This window comes from Ictalurus punctatus, chromosome 22 (assembly GCF_001660625.3).
Source record: "Ictalurus punctatus breed USDA103 chromosome 22, Coco_2.0, whole genome shotgun sequence".
Classification (NCBI taxonomy): domain Eukaryota; kingdom Metazoa; phylum Chordata; class Actinopteri; order Siluriformes; family Ictaluridae; genus Ictalurus; species Ictalurus punctatus.
The window spans coordinates 707501-722500 of NC_030437.2; the positions used below are offsets into that span (position 1 = coordinate 707501).

Genomic DNA, 15000 nt, shown 5'->3' on the forward strand with positions numbered 1-15000 from the left:
GGACCTGTACTAGCGTACTCTGATGGGTTTTGTGGAGCTCCTACACTAAATGTTGTGATGCAGATGTGCTTCTAGAATATCATGTGTAATAAATATCAGGGGATATGGTGTCAGTGAAACATCATGTACAGCTGATTAAACTGGTCCATACCACTGCAGACTGGTAGATCGAGTAGATATAGGAGTGATGGAGAGAAGATGGCCTGAGCCAGTGTTCGTGGGATAGACTCCGGATCCACCACAACACTGACCAGGAAGTTCTCTCTAGTCACTATTAATAATACCTTTAAAATTAACTGGATCAATGTCTTTATGAGAATAATCTCCCACGGTTCTTTGTCCACAATCTAGTCTTTTAAAATGTGGAGGTCTTCATTTTTTATTCACCTGTGATTTGAAGTGCACTAAACTCCCAGTTCTTTTCAGAAACTGTGATCAGATATAAATACATATGTAATTCCTAATGAAGTCAAAGAAATCCATTTTAAAATAATAAATAGATATTATCCATGTAATGACTTTATTAGTCAATTTAAAGACGGGTTTTGGCCTTTATGCTGTTTTTGTAAAGAGGAATCAGAAACAATCTTAGATTTATTTTTCAGTTGTTGTTATACCAAACTATTCTGGGCCCAAATGTCTGTTTATTTCTGAGTGGTTTAATAAGTTTGTCACTATAACTGATGTAATGGTTTTGTTTATGGAGTGTGATACTGCTTTCTTGGAAATGAACAATATAACTGGGGCGGCTGTGGCTCAGGTGGTAGAGCGGGTTGTCCACTAATCATAGGGTTGGCGGTTCGATTCTTGGGCCGGGTGACTCCACGTGTCGAAGTGTCCTTGGGCAAGACACTGAACCCCAAATTGCTCCCGATGGTAAGCTAGTGCCTTGCATGGCAGCTCCTGCTACCATTGGTGTGTGAATGAGACACAGTGTGTAAAGCGCTTTGGATAAAAGCGCTATATAAGTACGCCATTTATAATTAAAATTCTTATTTTATTTGGGAAATATCATACACAAAGTAAAGTATATGTTAACTGTACCAAATGGTAGAGTATTTTCCACTGATGAAAGATTATTTACGATTCTCTAATGTCAGTACAGAGCAATCTTAAAGCTGTTCAGACTTCTCTTCTGTTCAAAAGATTCTGATGTATTAGATGTAGGATCGATTTTTGATATGAGATGCAGGAATTTGACTGTTTTATAGATTAAGGTGTTTTTCTATTACTTTGTATTCCACTACTGTTATTTAATAAATAAATAAATAAACAAACAAGAAAAAACCACGCTCACTTCCCCAATCCCAACGCGCATCACTTCAATGTTACTCTGGCCCGAACGCGCATGCGCACCATCGCACGCGACAGCCGTTCAATCCCATCCTGTCCCGAACTCTGCGGAGTTAGTCGAGTTTTTTATTTTTTATTGTGCGATTATAAACTTCACCTGTTTTACTCCTGACGTCAAGCGGATTTATTACCGACTTCACTCTTATTTCAGTCAGTTAGTGAGGAGCTCCGTTACCCAGCAGAGTCCTGTTCTACTTACGGTGTTCTGTTGTTGTTATTTCCGGTGAGTAGTGAACATAATTCCTCCATATTGTACACAGGTGATATTAACACTGCAGTAGTTTCTCCTGGTGTGTGTTTATTTATCTACATGGACGGATAAGACTCGATAACTCCGCACTTGTGTTTATATTTTGCTGCTTTGAGTTAATGTCCATTTTTAAAAGCGTTATACACATTGTTCTCCCTCTGTTAGAGGCTGTGTACGGTTTATTATGGACATTTGCATTTATAAATATTTCATTTTCCTATTTGTTTAATATTCTCGATGACATTTTTGTGTAAATTTTTATATTGGTTTATTCCGTCGGGTAACCGGAAGCTACGAGCTCACGCGCGGTGAACGCTGGAAATAGTTTATATCGCATCTGAGAGTCGATCCTCCTTCTAAACTTTATCTTAAGCAGTGGCTTTTACTCGGTTCAGTGGCCGGTGTTTGTTATTCATGATGTATATTGTGTTCTGATAATAAATATTTAAATATGTTAAAGCGTAATGAATGTTTGGTTTATTCAGTCTGCGTTATCCTTTAATGCTCCATTATCCACGCTCTTTAATCAGTCACCAAATAACTCCTATAAGAAGTATTTATCATAAGGGGAAATATTGGGGTGATATCAGGGTCAACTGAACTTGATGGAACACTGTTCCTGAAAATAATCTGTGGAGCTGAAATTTAAAACGCTCATTTGTCCCGTGTCCCGTTCACTAATATAGGAATGGGCGGGGCTAAACAATTCTACTGCAGCCAGGCACCGAAATACGTCCTTATGTATTCTTATATTTGTACCGAGATGCCATACACAAAACATGCCATAAACAAAATATACCATTATTTAATGCTCAATAGCATTTGAAGGGAATGACTTACAGTCAAAAACAACTGTAAAGTGTTCATCTCTGTGTCAGGTATGAGAAACACCTTTTAGATTTTTGATATTTAACCCTACAATGTATGAACCAGAAAAACCTTCACAAATGCATAAAGGGGATCAAAGTGACCCGTACTGGACTGAATGGTTTTCTTCAAAAAATAGATGTCCTATTAATTAAATTATTTATAATATATATATACACACAGTATCTGTGAGTGAGTACACCCCTCACATTGTTGTAAATATTTGATGAAATCTTTTCATGTGACGACACTGAAGAAATGACACTGTACTACAGTGTAAAGTAGTGAGTGTACAGCTTGTGTAACAGTGTAAATTTGCTGTCCCCTCAAAATAACTCAACACACAGCCATTAATGTCTAAACCGCCGGCAACAGAAGTGAGTACACCCCTAAGTGAAAAATGTTTTTATTTGGGTTTAGGACTGTACGATTACGGCCAAAATGATCATCACTATTATTTTGATCCATATTGAGATCTTGATTATTTATCACGATTATTGATTGATTTTAGGGACAACATATTTTTATTGCACTTTCACATTTAAATAAACAGACCGCTGCTTTCACCTCCATGACGTGCTACATTCCTGCTAATGTACAAATCTTTACATCAAATTAGACTGATTCTTAAAGCGCATCAACTCGTAGAAGCAAAATATAAATAAAATTGTTCCCAAAATATAGGATAAGTAAAAATACTATAAACTAAATGAAAATATTCATAAAATATAACAATATATAACCAAATGAAAACAATTCAGGCGAATGCAGAAAAGTCAATAACAGAGTTTACAGGAGGAGAGACGCAGACAGATCACCCAATAGAGCGGTGCAGGGACGACGTCATTTTGTACCGAAACCCAGAAGTGATCATCACACCGGTTCCCTCGACAAAAACCCAACAGGATTTTCACATAGACTTTTGGATTATTGCAGAAAATAATCTCTGTGATCAACAAAAGTTTTCAACACTAACATGTTCTGTCCATCAAGATCATTTTCACAAATCAACACAACTTTTATGAAGTTTGAAAACTAAATGCAGTCTCCAGAAATAAACATCTAACCGTATGCTCTAAACGAACTACACCACGGTCACTCCACTTCAACATCACCATTACCGAGCTTCCCACAACCTCTCCAAACTTTATTTAAAACATTCTCCATTATACAGATTTACTCCGTGGATGAATCTTCATCCAGGTTTATTTTTGGGAATTGTGCACCGCACACCTGAACCAGTTTATGTGTTCGGCGTGATGATGTTTAATGTCCCGACAAAGTCTGTAGTCCCATTTAGCAGCATGTTAGTGTCGTCATTTCCCCTCGCGCAAGCGTTGGAGCTCGCAGCTCGCTATGAAGCACTAAAATGCTAACTGGTTTCTGGGTTTTGGTGTACAAAATGATGTCATCCCTGCACTACGCTATGGTGACTGTCTGTAAGTTTAGGAAGTGCTTGATTTAATCTGCAGCAGAGTTTTCTATGAGCAGAGGACGAACTTTAAACGTCAGTATCACAGTCGATCATGTTCATGCAATCGTGGGCTGTCAAAATCCTAATAGAGATCGATATTCGATTAATTGTGCAGCCTTATTTGGGCTTCTTTTATTTGTTAAATAAATAATTTTTGCTTTTGAAACTCCTGAGTGATTTCAGTGTAAAATGGATCTGAGGTCGTAATAGGCTACAGTCATATAATATATACGGTTATACGTTATATTTGTTTTGAAGCTGTGGTTACGTATTAAGTAAATGATTATGATATTGAACTAGCGTTAGCTTCCTTGGTTGATGACGTCACTTCTTTCACTGAGGTTGGTTTGTTTCAGAGAGAACCCCTGCTGAAGATCAGTTTACAGCAGAACAACACATTTTCCTTTCGCTTTATTTACCATGTTACGGTGCATCCGGAAAGTATTCACAGCGTTCACTTTTCCCACATTTTGTTATGTTACAGTCTCATTCCAAAATGGATTCAATTCATTATTTTCCTCAAAATTCTACAAACAATACCCCATAATGACAGCGTGAAAGAAGTTTGAAATCTTTGCAAATTTATTTAAAATAAAAAACAGAAAAAAAGCACATGTACATAAGTATTTACACCCTTTGCCATGACACTCAAAATTGAGCTCAGGTGCATCCTGTTTCCACTGATCATCCTTCAGATGTTTCTACAACGTGACTGGAGTCCACCTGTGGGAAATTCAGTTGATTGGACATGATTTGGAAAGGCACACTCCTGTCTATATAAGGTCCCACAGTTAACAATGCATGTCAGAGCACAAACCAAGCCATGAAGTCCAAGGAACTCTCTGGAGACCACCGAGACAGGATGTGTGTGTGTGTGTGTGTGTGTGTGTGTGTGTGTGAGAGCGAGTGAGAGAGTGTGTGTGAGAGAGAGAGATGTGCTGGTGTGTGTGTGTGTGAGAGAGAGAGATGTGCTGGTGTGTGTGTGTGTGTGTGTGTGTGTGTGTGTGTGTGTGTGTGTGTGTGAAGTCAAGTGAAGTCAAGTGAAGTCAAGTGAAGTCAAGTGAAGTCAAGTGAAGTCAAGTGAAGTCAAGTGAAGTCAAGTGAAGTCAAGTGAAGTCTTTGGTCTTCTCCAGTCTGGCTTTTATCTCATTATCTGCTGAGATCACCTAGCTTTCTACCTTAGTTTTAATCTGTAGAAGAGATTTAGTGGAGACTTCTTGCTGCACGTAAGACTTACTTCCTGAAGTTCCTCAGTGAGTTCCTCTGTACAGGATGCAGAACCTAAATGGATATAGTAGTGCTTATAATTAACTATAAAACGAAATCCCATCATCAGTCGGTTGTATATTCTTCCCTGTAGCAGTAAAAAGAGGATCATCACCTTGTCCCGTCACTGTGATGAAACGTTTCCGTTGTTGTTTACCTACGTTCTGTAGTGTTGTGGTGGTGATTTGTTTGTGTTGTGCTATGGAATTGCCCAGTGTACTGTGGGCTTTAACCTCAACACTACACAGTTCCTGCTCATGTCTCTAATTTCCTGACTCTCCTCTCCTTAGCTCTAGAGATGACCCGTGTGATTGCCCCAGGTGAACCCATAGACGTGCTCTTACCCCTCACTGACCTGGTGGATGTGAGTTTTACTCCGAGTGATGCTGTACAACCATCAAACCTGCAGATCTGCACCGTGGACAAGGAGAAGATCCAGTGCAGTCCAGATTATAAAGAGAGAGCGTCTCTCCTCAACACTCTTCAGATTAAAGATGGAGACGTCTCTGACATTGGAACTACACAGTACTTCCAGTACTACTTACAGGATATCTGGAACAATGAGATGGTCCATGTGAGAGGTAAGAAAGTGTAAATCCTACACTCGCTTTCAGTAAGTGCATTATCCTGGTCAGGGTGATGGAGGATCTGGATTCACGCTTCCTTCCTGATTTGTGAAAATGAAAATGAGTCACAGCAGGTATTGTGCTGTCTCTGTGTAATTGTGTGTGTGTGTTGCAGAGGAGACGCTGTGTTTGGACAGTACGTAGGAGAGATCTATGCCAGCATGGGGGACTGCACTGATGGTGGTGCTGATGATCCTGCTCATCGTAGCAGGGTTATTGATGGGTTATCTGTGGAAAGAAATGCAGTAGCTCCATGGAGAATCTGCAAACACCAGCAGCGCTGAATGACTGAAAACACCAACGAACACCAGCAGCTCACAATGAATGGAGTTAGCCATTCTCCAGGAGATGTGCAGATCTCCGTACACCCTGCTTTCACTAACCAGCAACACTGAAAGTGTCTGAATATGTCCCCTGTCCTCCTCCCTGGGATTTCTGCTCCAGGGTTAGTGTGATATCTCCAGAGAGAGTGGTTGAATGTTTGTAGGATTTATATGTAATGATCTTCGTACCAGCAGATGAACTGATTCGGTTCAGACTAGAGAGATCAGAAAACAGCTGCACAGATCATTGCACAGTCACATGTCCATGTGCTCCTCTGAGGTTCCTCTGTGGTTCCTGGGGAGAGAACACTGCTCTTTTGGTGGAGTTTTGAGAGAGGACCTGTACTAGCGTACTCTGATGGGTTTTGTGGAGCTCCTACACTAAATGTTGTGATGCAGATGTGCTTCTAGAATATCGCATAATAAATATCAGGGGATATGGTGTCAGTGGAACATCATGTACAGCTGATTAAACTGCAGACTGGTAGATCGAGTAGATATAGGAGTGATGGAGATAAGATGGCCTGAGCCAGTGTTAGTGGGATAGACTCCGGATCCACCACAACCCTGACCAGGAAGTTCTCTCTAGTCCTGATTAATATGGATTCATATGATTCAGTCTTTTTCTTCTGTAACTCCACCATAAAACTCTCCTGTTTGCTTTGTGTCCTGATCTATAAACACCATTTTAATCTGATTCACTAAAATCACCTAGAAATAAATCTAGATTCCAAATAACAACACTATTAGATTCTCAGCTATTTAATAAAACACATTTATATCCAGAGTTATTAAATCAGTAGAATATTCCACTTAAACACACTTTGCTGTGCTGATTAAAGATGTCAGGATTAGTTTTAAGAGTGAAGATCCGCGACGTCATGACACAAGGAACGCCCATCGTACTGTGTAAAGGGAGTGACGGGACACGGACATGTTGGAGTCTCGCGATAACAGGCTGCTGCTGCTGTTCCTCGATATCGACGTTTAAATCTGGTTTTTATTTCATTTTTAGTGATTTTAACTCTGCGATTGGAAAGTTGATGTATTTTGTTTTTCTTAACAAAGTATTTTATTATCGACATCACAGTTATTGTAGAGTTATTAGAGATTAGAGCCGGCGTTTGTGTTCTCTAAGTTTCGAGCTAGCGGAACTAACGGAGCTAACGGAGCTGCTGTGTGTGACCACTGCTGGAGATCTGTTATTATTATTATTATTATTATTATTATTATTATTATTATTATTATTTCCGGTGAGTAGTGAATCTTATTTCTCCAGATCTTACACAGGTGATATTAACACTGCAGTAGATTATTTACTCACCTGTAGATTATTGTTTCATTTAATAAACACACAAACTATCACTTATTGAATATAAACTCCTCCCTGATACACTACACTCGTTTATACTGAAATACTGTGTGTGTGTGTGTGTGTGTGTGTGTGTGTGTGTGTGTGAGTATTATGTCCCACAACCCTATATTCCCATAGAAACAGCACCCCAACCCTGAGTTCCCAGGCCAAAATTGCCCCCAAAATCAACATTTTAATTTGAACATTTTTAGGCCTTGAAACAACTTATAATAAAGTATTTGTGTAATATTACTTTTAAAATGAAGCAGTTCAGTGTTTATACTCCACTTGGAGCACAATTCTTAACTAGAGAAATGATGAAAAATGCTCGCTGAAATCCTTCTACTCATTTAGAAGTACCATACAAGCTTCAGCGTGGTCAGTGCCTTTGATTAAATTCAAGTAAATAATAATAATAAACAAATAAATAAATGCATTTTAGCGCAAAAGTCAAGTTTCTGGTGATAATCAGAGCAGCAGGTGGTGTTTTCACGAATGCACAGAGATGGTCAGGTTCTGACTCCAGACCCCTGCAGTGTCAGTCGCACTGGTTGATGCTGAAGATGGAGACGGATCAGGGTCTGAATCAGGAGAGTCTGCGTCTCTATCCGTTTCAGTTTCAACATCGCCTGAACTTTCACTGCTGTCACTATCTAGAATCCTCGCTCTCGCATGTGTGACTGTGTGTTTTCCCTTTTTCACTGTTTTAGATGTACCTGTGTTCACTGTAGGTGTAACTTTAGCTGGAACACGATTAGCTTTTCGCTTTGGCATTTTTAGTTCACTTCTATTAGTACACCAATGTTCACGCTTGGATCTTCATCGTAATGCCGGCGTAAAACGTAATCACGCCGTGACGTCATGACGTCATCAACCTTCCGGGTCAAAAAATAATAATTAAATAAGTAAGGAATCATAGCAGAGTGATGCCGGTACTCTGGCCTTACGGGGAAAACGTTTACACTGTAAATCCTCTATATCGGCCTTACGGGGCTTTGGCATAGACGTCCAAGCCGGTATATCGTCCTTACGGGAATAGATCAAAGACGGATGAGACGGTTTTTCGGCCTTACGGGGTTACAGGGTTAACGGGAGATAAAATTCAGCATCATGTCAGACAGAAGTGATGATACTCAGGTTTCTGTTAGATCCTAAAACTACACTGTTTCTGGTGCTATGAGGTGGTTATGAGTTTATGTGGTTATGTGGTTATGAGGTTATGTGGTTATGAGGAGGAGAGAGTGAGCGACTGACAGCACTTCCGGTGTGTGTTAGTGGGGTTTCTTTACACTGTACTGATTATACCATTACTTTTGTCGGATTTTGCTTAAGTCTCAAGCTGGTGGGCGAAGTTTTGTCAGGCAGTTTATGGGCGGGGTTTGAGGGGTGTGACGTCACTGCATAACGCAAACGAGCTAGTTGACCAGGATGGACGTCCGTTCAGCAACATCCTAAAAGTCTGAAAGCCTCCATAAGTGAGAAGTAAACCCTAGCAGTGCTTTTACTTCCCTTCTGTCCTGTGAACATCCTGAAGTTTCAGCTGCTTTATCTTTCTCTCCTGGTGCTGTCACTGTGTTCCTCTCCTTCTCCAGAACACAGCATTAACACCAACACCAACAGGAACCTGCTGGAGAAACACCTTCCTCAGTTCAGCTCCTAACCACTAGCTTATAGCCCACATCAGTATTTATGGAGTGAAGCTGGCTCCGTGTGATGGAACTGTACTAGTAGGAATGCAGTAACGATCCAGTCAGATATCTTCACCCGTTCCTAATGATGTGTCCACTCAGTGACTGTGTATGAGTTCACACCACGCCACCGTTCACTGCTATCGTATGTTTTTGAATCCTTTTGTGGGTTGAAAAGTGAAAACTACAGCTGGAGCATGTGCAGTAGATACAGTGGGACGAGCAGTGGGTCCGTCTCTCGCCCCGCCCATCTTAGTGATGGACACCTGTACATGAGCATGCGTGCTGTAACCTGAAACGTGATTTAAACCGGAACATCTGAGAGCTCTGAAGTGTGAAGTACAGCGTTATAAATGAATATGTACAATGTTAAATTGTAGAGGTATAATTTTCACACGTATAGTGTGTCGGGAAAAGTCATGAGTGACTGAGCTACTATTTGCTAGCTAGCTGAGGTTCTCCATCATTTTAATGAAATGAATGTAAATATAACACTTCCAGTCAGTGGAATAATGCTGGCAGATAAAACAATCTGTTTGTATCGTGATCATTTATTCCTCAATAACGATTCATTTTAATAAACACATGTTTATGACTTCTGGATGTAGCTAACAGATGTAGCATGAAGGGTTGGTGCAGTACACCAGCCAATCAGAATACATACAGGGTTGCCAAGTCCACTTATAATACAGGACTATGGGCTTCTTTTTATTTGTTAAATAAATTATTTTTGCTTTTGAAACTCCTGAGTGATTTCAGTGTAAAATGGATCTGAGGTCGTAATAGGCTACAGTCATATAATATATACGGTTATACGTTATATTTGTTTTGAAGCTGTGGTTACGTATTAAGTAAATGATTATGATATTGAGCTAGCGTTAGCTTCCTTGGTTGATGACGTCACTTCTTTCACTGAGGTTGGTTTGTTTCAGAGAGAACCCCTGCTGAAGATCAGTTTACAGCAGAACAACACATTTTCCTTTCGTTTTATTTACCGTGTTAGATCAGACGCTCTCAGAAGATCAAAAGTAATTTATTTGGCATTAGGTAATGGAGAGCCCTCAATTCAGGGAACACAATGTCCCTCTACACCGGGGGGAGTCCGCTTTAGTAATATACTACATTTACTTCTTTACAGAATGACTGACCCTCTACCCAAAACACTGGAAAACACTAATGAAGAGATTGTACTGTAGAGTTCTGCATTCCACACTTTTTCATTTTAACCATTAACCTGTTTTTAACCCCTCCCCCTTTTCCTCCAGAAGGATCGACACCGGCCATCATGCATCTCTGTGCAGGAGTGATATTACTGCTAGGTAAGGACTTTTATTTTGTATGTGTGTACTGAAGCAGCATGTGCAGTGATGGGAATGTATAAATATCTCTCTATCCCCTCCCCCAGTCCCCTGTGTGGTGCTGTCCGTAGACAGACAGAAGGTGTTTGGGAATCTGCATGAGTCGGCATCTCTCCCCTGTACTGTGCAGTGCTCTGGTGAACTGACCTGGACCAGGTTTCAGAAGCAGGACGATGTTCTGGTCAGGTGTAGCAGCGTCTCGTGCAGGTCTAAAGACGGGTTTATTCTCTCTTATGAACAGTACCTGAAGGGGAATTCCTCCCTGACCATGCTGAAAGCTGATTACAGCCTTCGAGGACTCTACATGGCCAAGTGTGTCTCTGAGACCGTCTGTGAAGTCGTCTTTACATTGTCCCGTGAGTATTTATACTCTACATTTATTATTGATCTACTGTTAGTTAGTTATAGCACTTTTCTAGACACTCAAAGCACTTCACACTGTATGGGGTGGTGGTGGGGTCTCCTTAACCACCATTAGTGTGTATCCTCCACCTGGATGAAGTAACAGCAGCCATATTGCTCCAGAACTTCCATCACACACCAGCTATTAGTGGAGAGGAGAGAGTGATGAAGCCCGTTCAGATTATGCAGAGGTGATGGAGGTGGGTCAATGGGGGAATTTGGGCAGGACCCCGGGGTTATACCCCTACTCTTTACCCTAAGTGTCCTGGGATTTGTAATGACCACAGAGAGTCAGGACCTCAGTTTAACGTCTCATCTGAAAGACACTGCTGTTTTTACAGTATAGCGTCCCGGTCACTATACTGGGGCATTAGACCCACACCGACCACAGGGTGAGTGCCCCCTGCTGGCAACCAGCAGCAACCATAGTTTTCCCCAGGAGGTCTCCCATCCAGGTACTGAGCAGACTCAACCCTGCTTATCTTCAGTGGGAAAGCAGGTGAGACCTGCAGGGAGATACGACTCTGGCATTTATACAACAGCAGTGTTCTTGTATTCCATGTTTCTATTTGTGTACAGTTAATAAAGCTGTGGGGATTTGTTGTACTGATTTGATCTGTATAAAACACATTATTATGGCTATTATTATAACTTTTTGTTAAACCGCATCAGAACATGGGCTCTAAATCCCATTGAAGTGAACTGAACAGCACCGATGCTATTCAATAAGGAACTGCAGGGAAAGTGATGAGCACTAAACTTAAATATCACTTATATAATGTTATACAGTATAGAGCACTTTATTAGGAACACCTGTACACCTACTCATTCATGCAATTATCTAATCAGCCAATCATGTGGCAGCAGTGCAGCACATAAAATCCTACAGATCCAGGACTAGAGCTTCAGTTCATGTTCACCTCAAACATCAGAATGAAGACACAGTCTGATCTGTGACTTTAACTGTCTCTAGAGTTTACACACTATGGTGTGAAAAACCAAAAACAGGGATCTGAGACTGTCATAGGCACAGACTCACCCAGTCAGAATAGCTGAAGATTGGAGAAAAACCAAGTAATTTTATTTTTTAAATAGATTTTTATTCATTTATTTTTACATATTCAGTCTTCATCTGTCCAGTTTGGGTGAGTCTGTGCCCGTGATAGCCTCAGATACCTGTTCTTGGTGGAACCTGATGTGGTCTTCTGCTGCAGGTGTACATGTGTTCCTAATAAAGTGGACAGTGAGTGTAGCTTCATGTTATTAATACACTGATGGTAATTCTGACACTCATACAGACATGTACATGTTCTGAGTATTTTCTAAAGGACACAGAGGCTAATACACTGGGTGGACCACAGACATGGATATGCAGTTCCCACCAAAAGTATTGGAACAGTCCTTCAGTATACACTGAAGACATTTGGGTTTGAGATCAAAAGATGGATATGAGGAGCTGGATCAGAATTTCAGCTTTCATTTCCTCATATTTACATCTAGATGTGTTACACAACTCAGAACATGGCACCTTTGGTGACGCACCACGCAGTTTTGGGGTGAGCAAAAGTATCGGAACAGATAGTCTTAAAGTAAAAAACACATAATATTTGGTTGCATTTCCCTTACTCGCAGTAACTGCATCAATCCTGCGACTCACTGACTCCAAACTGCTGGTTTCTTCTTCTGTGAAACCTCTCCAGGTTTTTACTGCAGCCTCTTTCAGTTGTAGTCCTGTGTTGAGGTGGAAGTGTGTTTTGGATCGTCGTCTTGCTGCATGATGGAGTTCCTCCTGATTAATTCCGATGTATTTCTCTGTACATTGTCAGACAAAATGTTCCTGTAAACTTCTGAATTCATTCTGCTGCAACCATCATGAGTTCATCATCAATAAAGATTAGCGAGAATGTTCCAGAAGCAGCCATGCAAGCCCAAGCCATGACACTACCAACACCATGTTTCACAGATGAGCTTGTATGTTCTGGATCATGAGTAGATCCTTTCTTTCTCCACACTTTGGCCTTTCCATCACTTTGGTAGAGGTTCATCTTGGTTCCAGAACTTTTGTGACTCTGCTGATGAGTGGTTTGCATTGTGTGGTACGTCCTCTATATTTCTGCTCTCGAAGTCTTCAAGTGGTGGATTGTGAGACCTTCACCCCTGTCCTGTGGAGGTTGTTGTTGGTCACTGACTGTTGTTTTTGGGTTTTTCTTCACAGCTCTCACAACGTTTCTATAATCAGCTGTTTTCCTTGGTTGACCCGTTCTGTGTCTGTTCCTCCGTACACCAGTGTTCTTTTTCAGGACATTACAAAAGGGTTGTATTGTTTATATCCAATGCTTGTGCAGTGCCTCTGATAGACTTCCCCTCCTTACTCAGCTTCAGAATGGCTCGCTTTCTCCCATAGACAGCTCTCTGGTCTCCACGTTGGTTTATCCTTCAATAACAAATGCCTTTACAGGCAAACCCAGAGCTCAAACATGGACTCTTTAATTGTTTAAAGATTTGATCTAACAGGACACACCTAGTTAACAAGAAACACCTGTCAATCACATGTTCCAATATTTTTGATCACTTGATAAAATGTGTGGTTTTAAACAAAAGGTCCCATGTTCTAACTTGTGTAACACATTTTAGGTGTAAATATCAGGAAATGAATGCTGAAATTCTGATCCATCATCTCACATCCATCTTTTGATCTCGAACCCAAATCAGAATGGTGGAGAGCTCTCCCATCTCCCAGACCGTCTGCCCTGCTGTCAGACTGCTAGCTGGAAAACCACCACAGAATGACCCATGCATGTCAGGGTGGTAACCTCATCATCCCTCATCAGCAGTCGTCAGTACGTCTGCACTCACACTTTCTCATTTTATTTCCTCTCCTTAGCTCTAGAGATGACCCGTGTGATTGCCCCAGGTGAAGCCATAGATGTGGTCTTACCCCACACTGACCTGGTGGATGTGAGTTTTACTGCCAGTGATGCTGTACAACCATCAAACCTGCAGATCTGCAGCGTGGACAAGGAGAAGATCCAGTGCAGTCCAGATTATAAAGAGAGAGCGTCTCTCCTAAACACTCTTCAGATTAAAGATGGAGACGTCTCTGACAGTGGGAACTACACAGTACAGGATATAGTGAATGATGAGACTATAGCCATCGTAACGGTCCATATGAGAGGTAAGAAAGACTTAAAAATCATCATATATGTATACGGTATATTACATACTCCTGACCTGTGTCTTATGATTTTATACATTGTGCTCCTGACACCTGATTTGGATAATTACATGAATGTGGAGATGTTCCTAATGAAATGTTCTGTGAGTTTGTATACCTGCACCTTTTAAACATTGATTGGGTTTCAGTTCATATGTGAATGTCTGGACTGCTCACTTCTCCATGACTTTTCCATGAGACTGGAGGTGTGTGTGTGGTGTAGAGGTGTCACGATACCAAAATGTTGCAGTCAGTACCGATACCACCAAAAGTACATGATACTCCATACAAAAGTCAATACCACGGTGTGATATATAAAAATAAAATTTAAAAAATAAAATTAAAAACTCTCCTGGAGAACATCCTCCTCTGACTGATAGTGGCAAAGAGGTGGTGGGGGGTATTTTAGTTATCAAACACTGTTTGACAAAGAGTCGAGGTGCACTCCTAAACGTGCACTCTCTCTCTCTCTCTCACACACACACACACACACACACACACTCCTTATACTCTGAATGCAAGCATTAGTTTAAACTAATCTGGTATCAGGATATAAATAAAAACTTGTGGACTAACTAAAACACTTGCGTGTATTTGCTGCCCAATACTGGTCCGGAAGAATCACAACCTCTGTATTTACAGTACTTTTGTCACAATTGGTACCAACGCTACTGCAGAACAACAAGTACCGTCACGTTTTATGAATGTTGGTACTGACTTGGTATCAAAGTATCGATTTTCGTGACATCCCTACTGTGGTGTAGAGGTGTAGGTGTGTGTGGTGTAGAGGTGTAGGTGTGTGTGATGTAGAGGTGTAGGTGTGTG

General features: G+C 40.8%; 1 protein-coding gene across 7 annotated transcripts in view; it reads left to right on the forward strand.

Moving 5' to 3' along the window:
- The window catches only part of LOC108255611 (uncharacterized), a 23587-nt gene that overhangs the window by 3999 nt on the left and 4588 nt on the right, over positions 1 to 15000 (forward strand). For 2 of the 7 annotated variants that reach the window (XM_053674516.1, XM_053674519.1), the window contains exons 3-8: positions 1 to 1576; positions 5501 to 5791; positions 5952 to 7412; positions 10467 to 10520; positions 10607 to 10915; positions 13846 to 14136. The exon at positions 1 to 1576 is cut by the window's left edge and continues 850 nt beyond it. In XM_053674516.1, the coding sequence (XP_053530491.1) occupies positions 10487 to 10520; positions 10607 to 10915; positions 13846 to 14136 (634 nt within the window). In that variant the 5' untranslated portion in view covers positions 1 to 1576; positions 5501 to 5791; positions 5952 to 7412; positions 10467 to 10486. Of the gene's footprint in view, positions 1577 to 5500; positions 5802 to 5951; positions 7413 to 10463; positions 10521 to 10606; positions 10916 to 13845; positions 14137 to 15000 lie in introns of those variants that run through there. The other 5 variants (XM_053674520.1, XM_053674515.1, XM_053674517.1 and 2 more) reach the window with 5 other exon arrangements.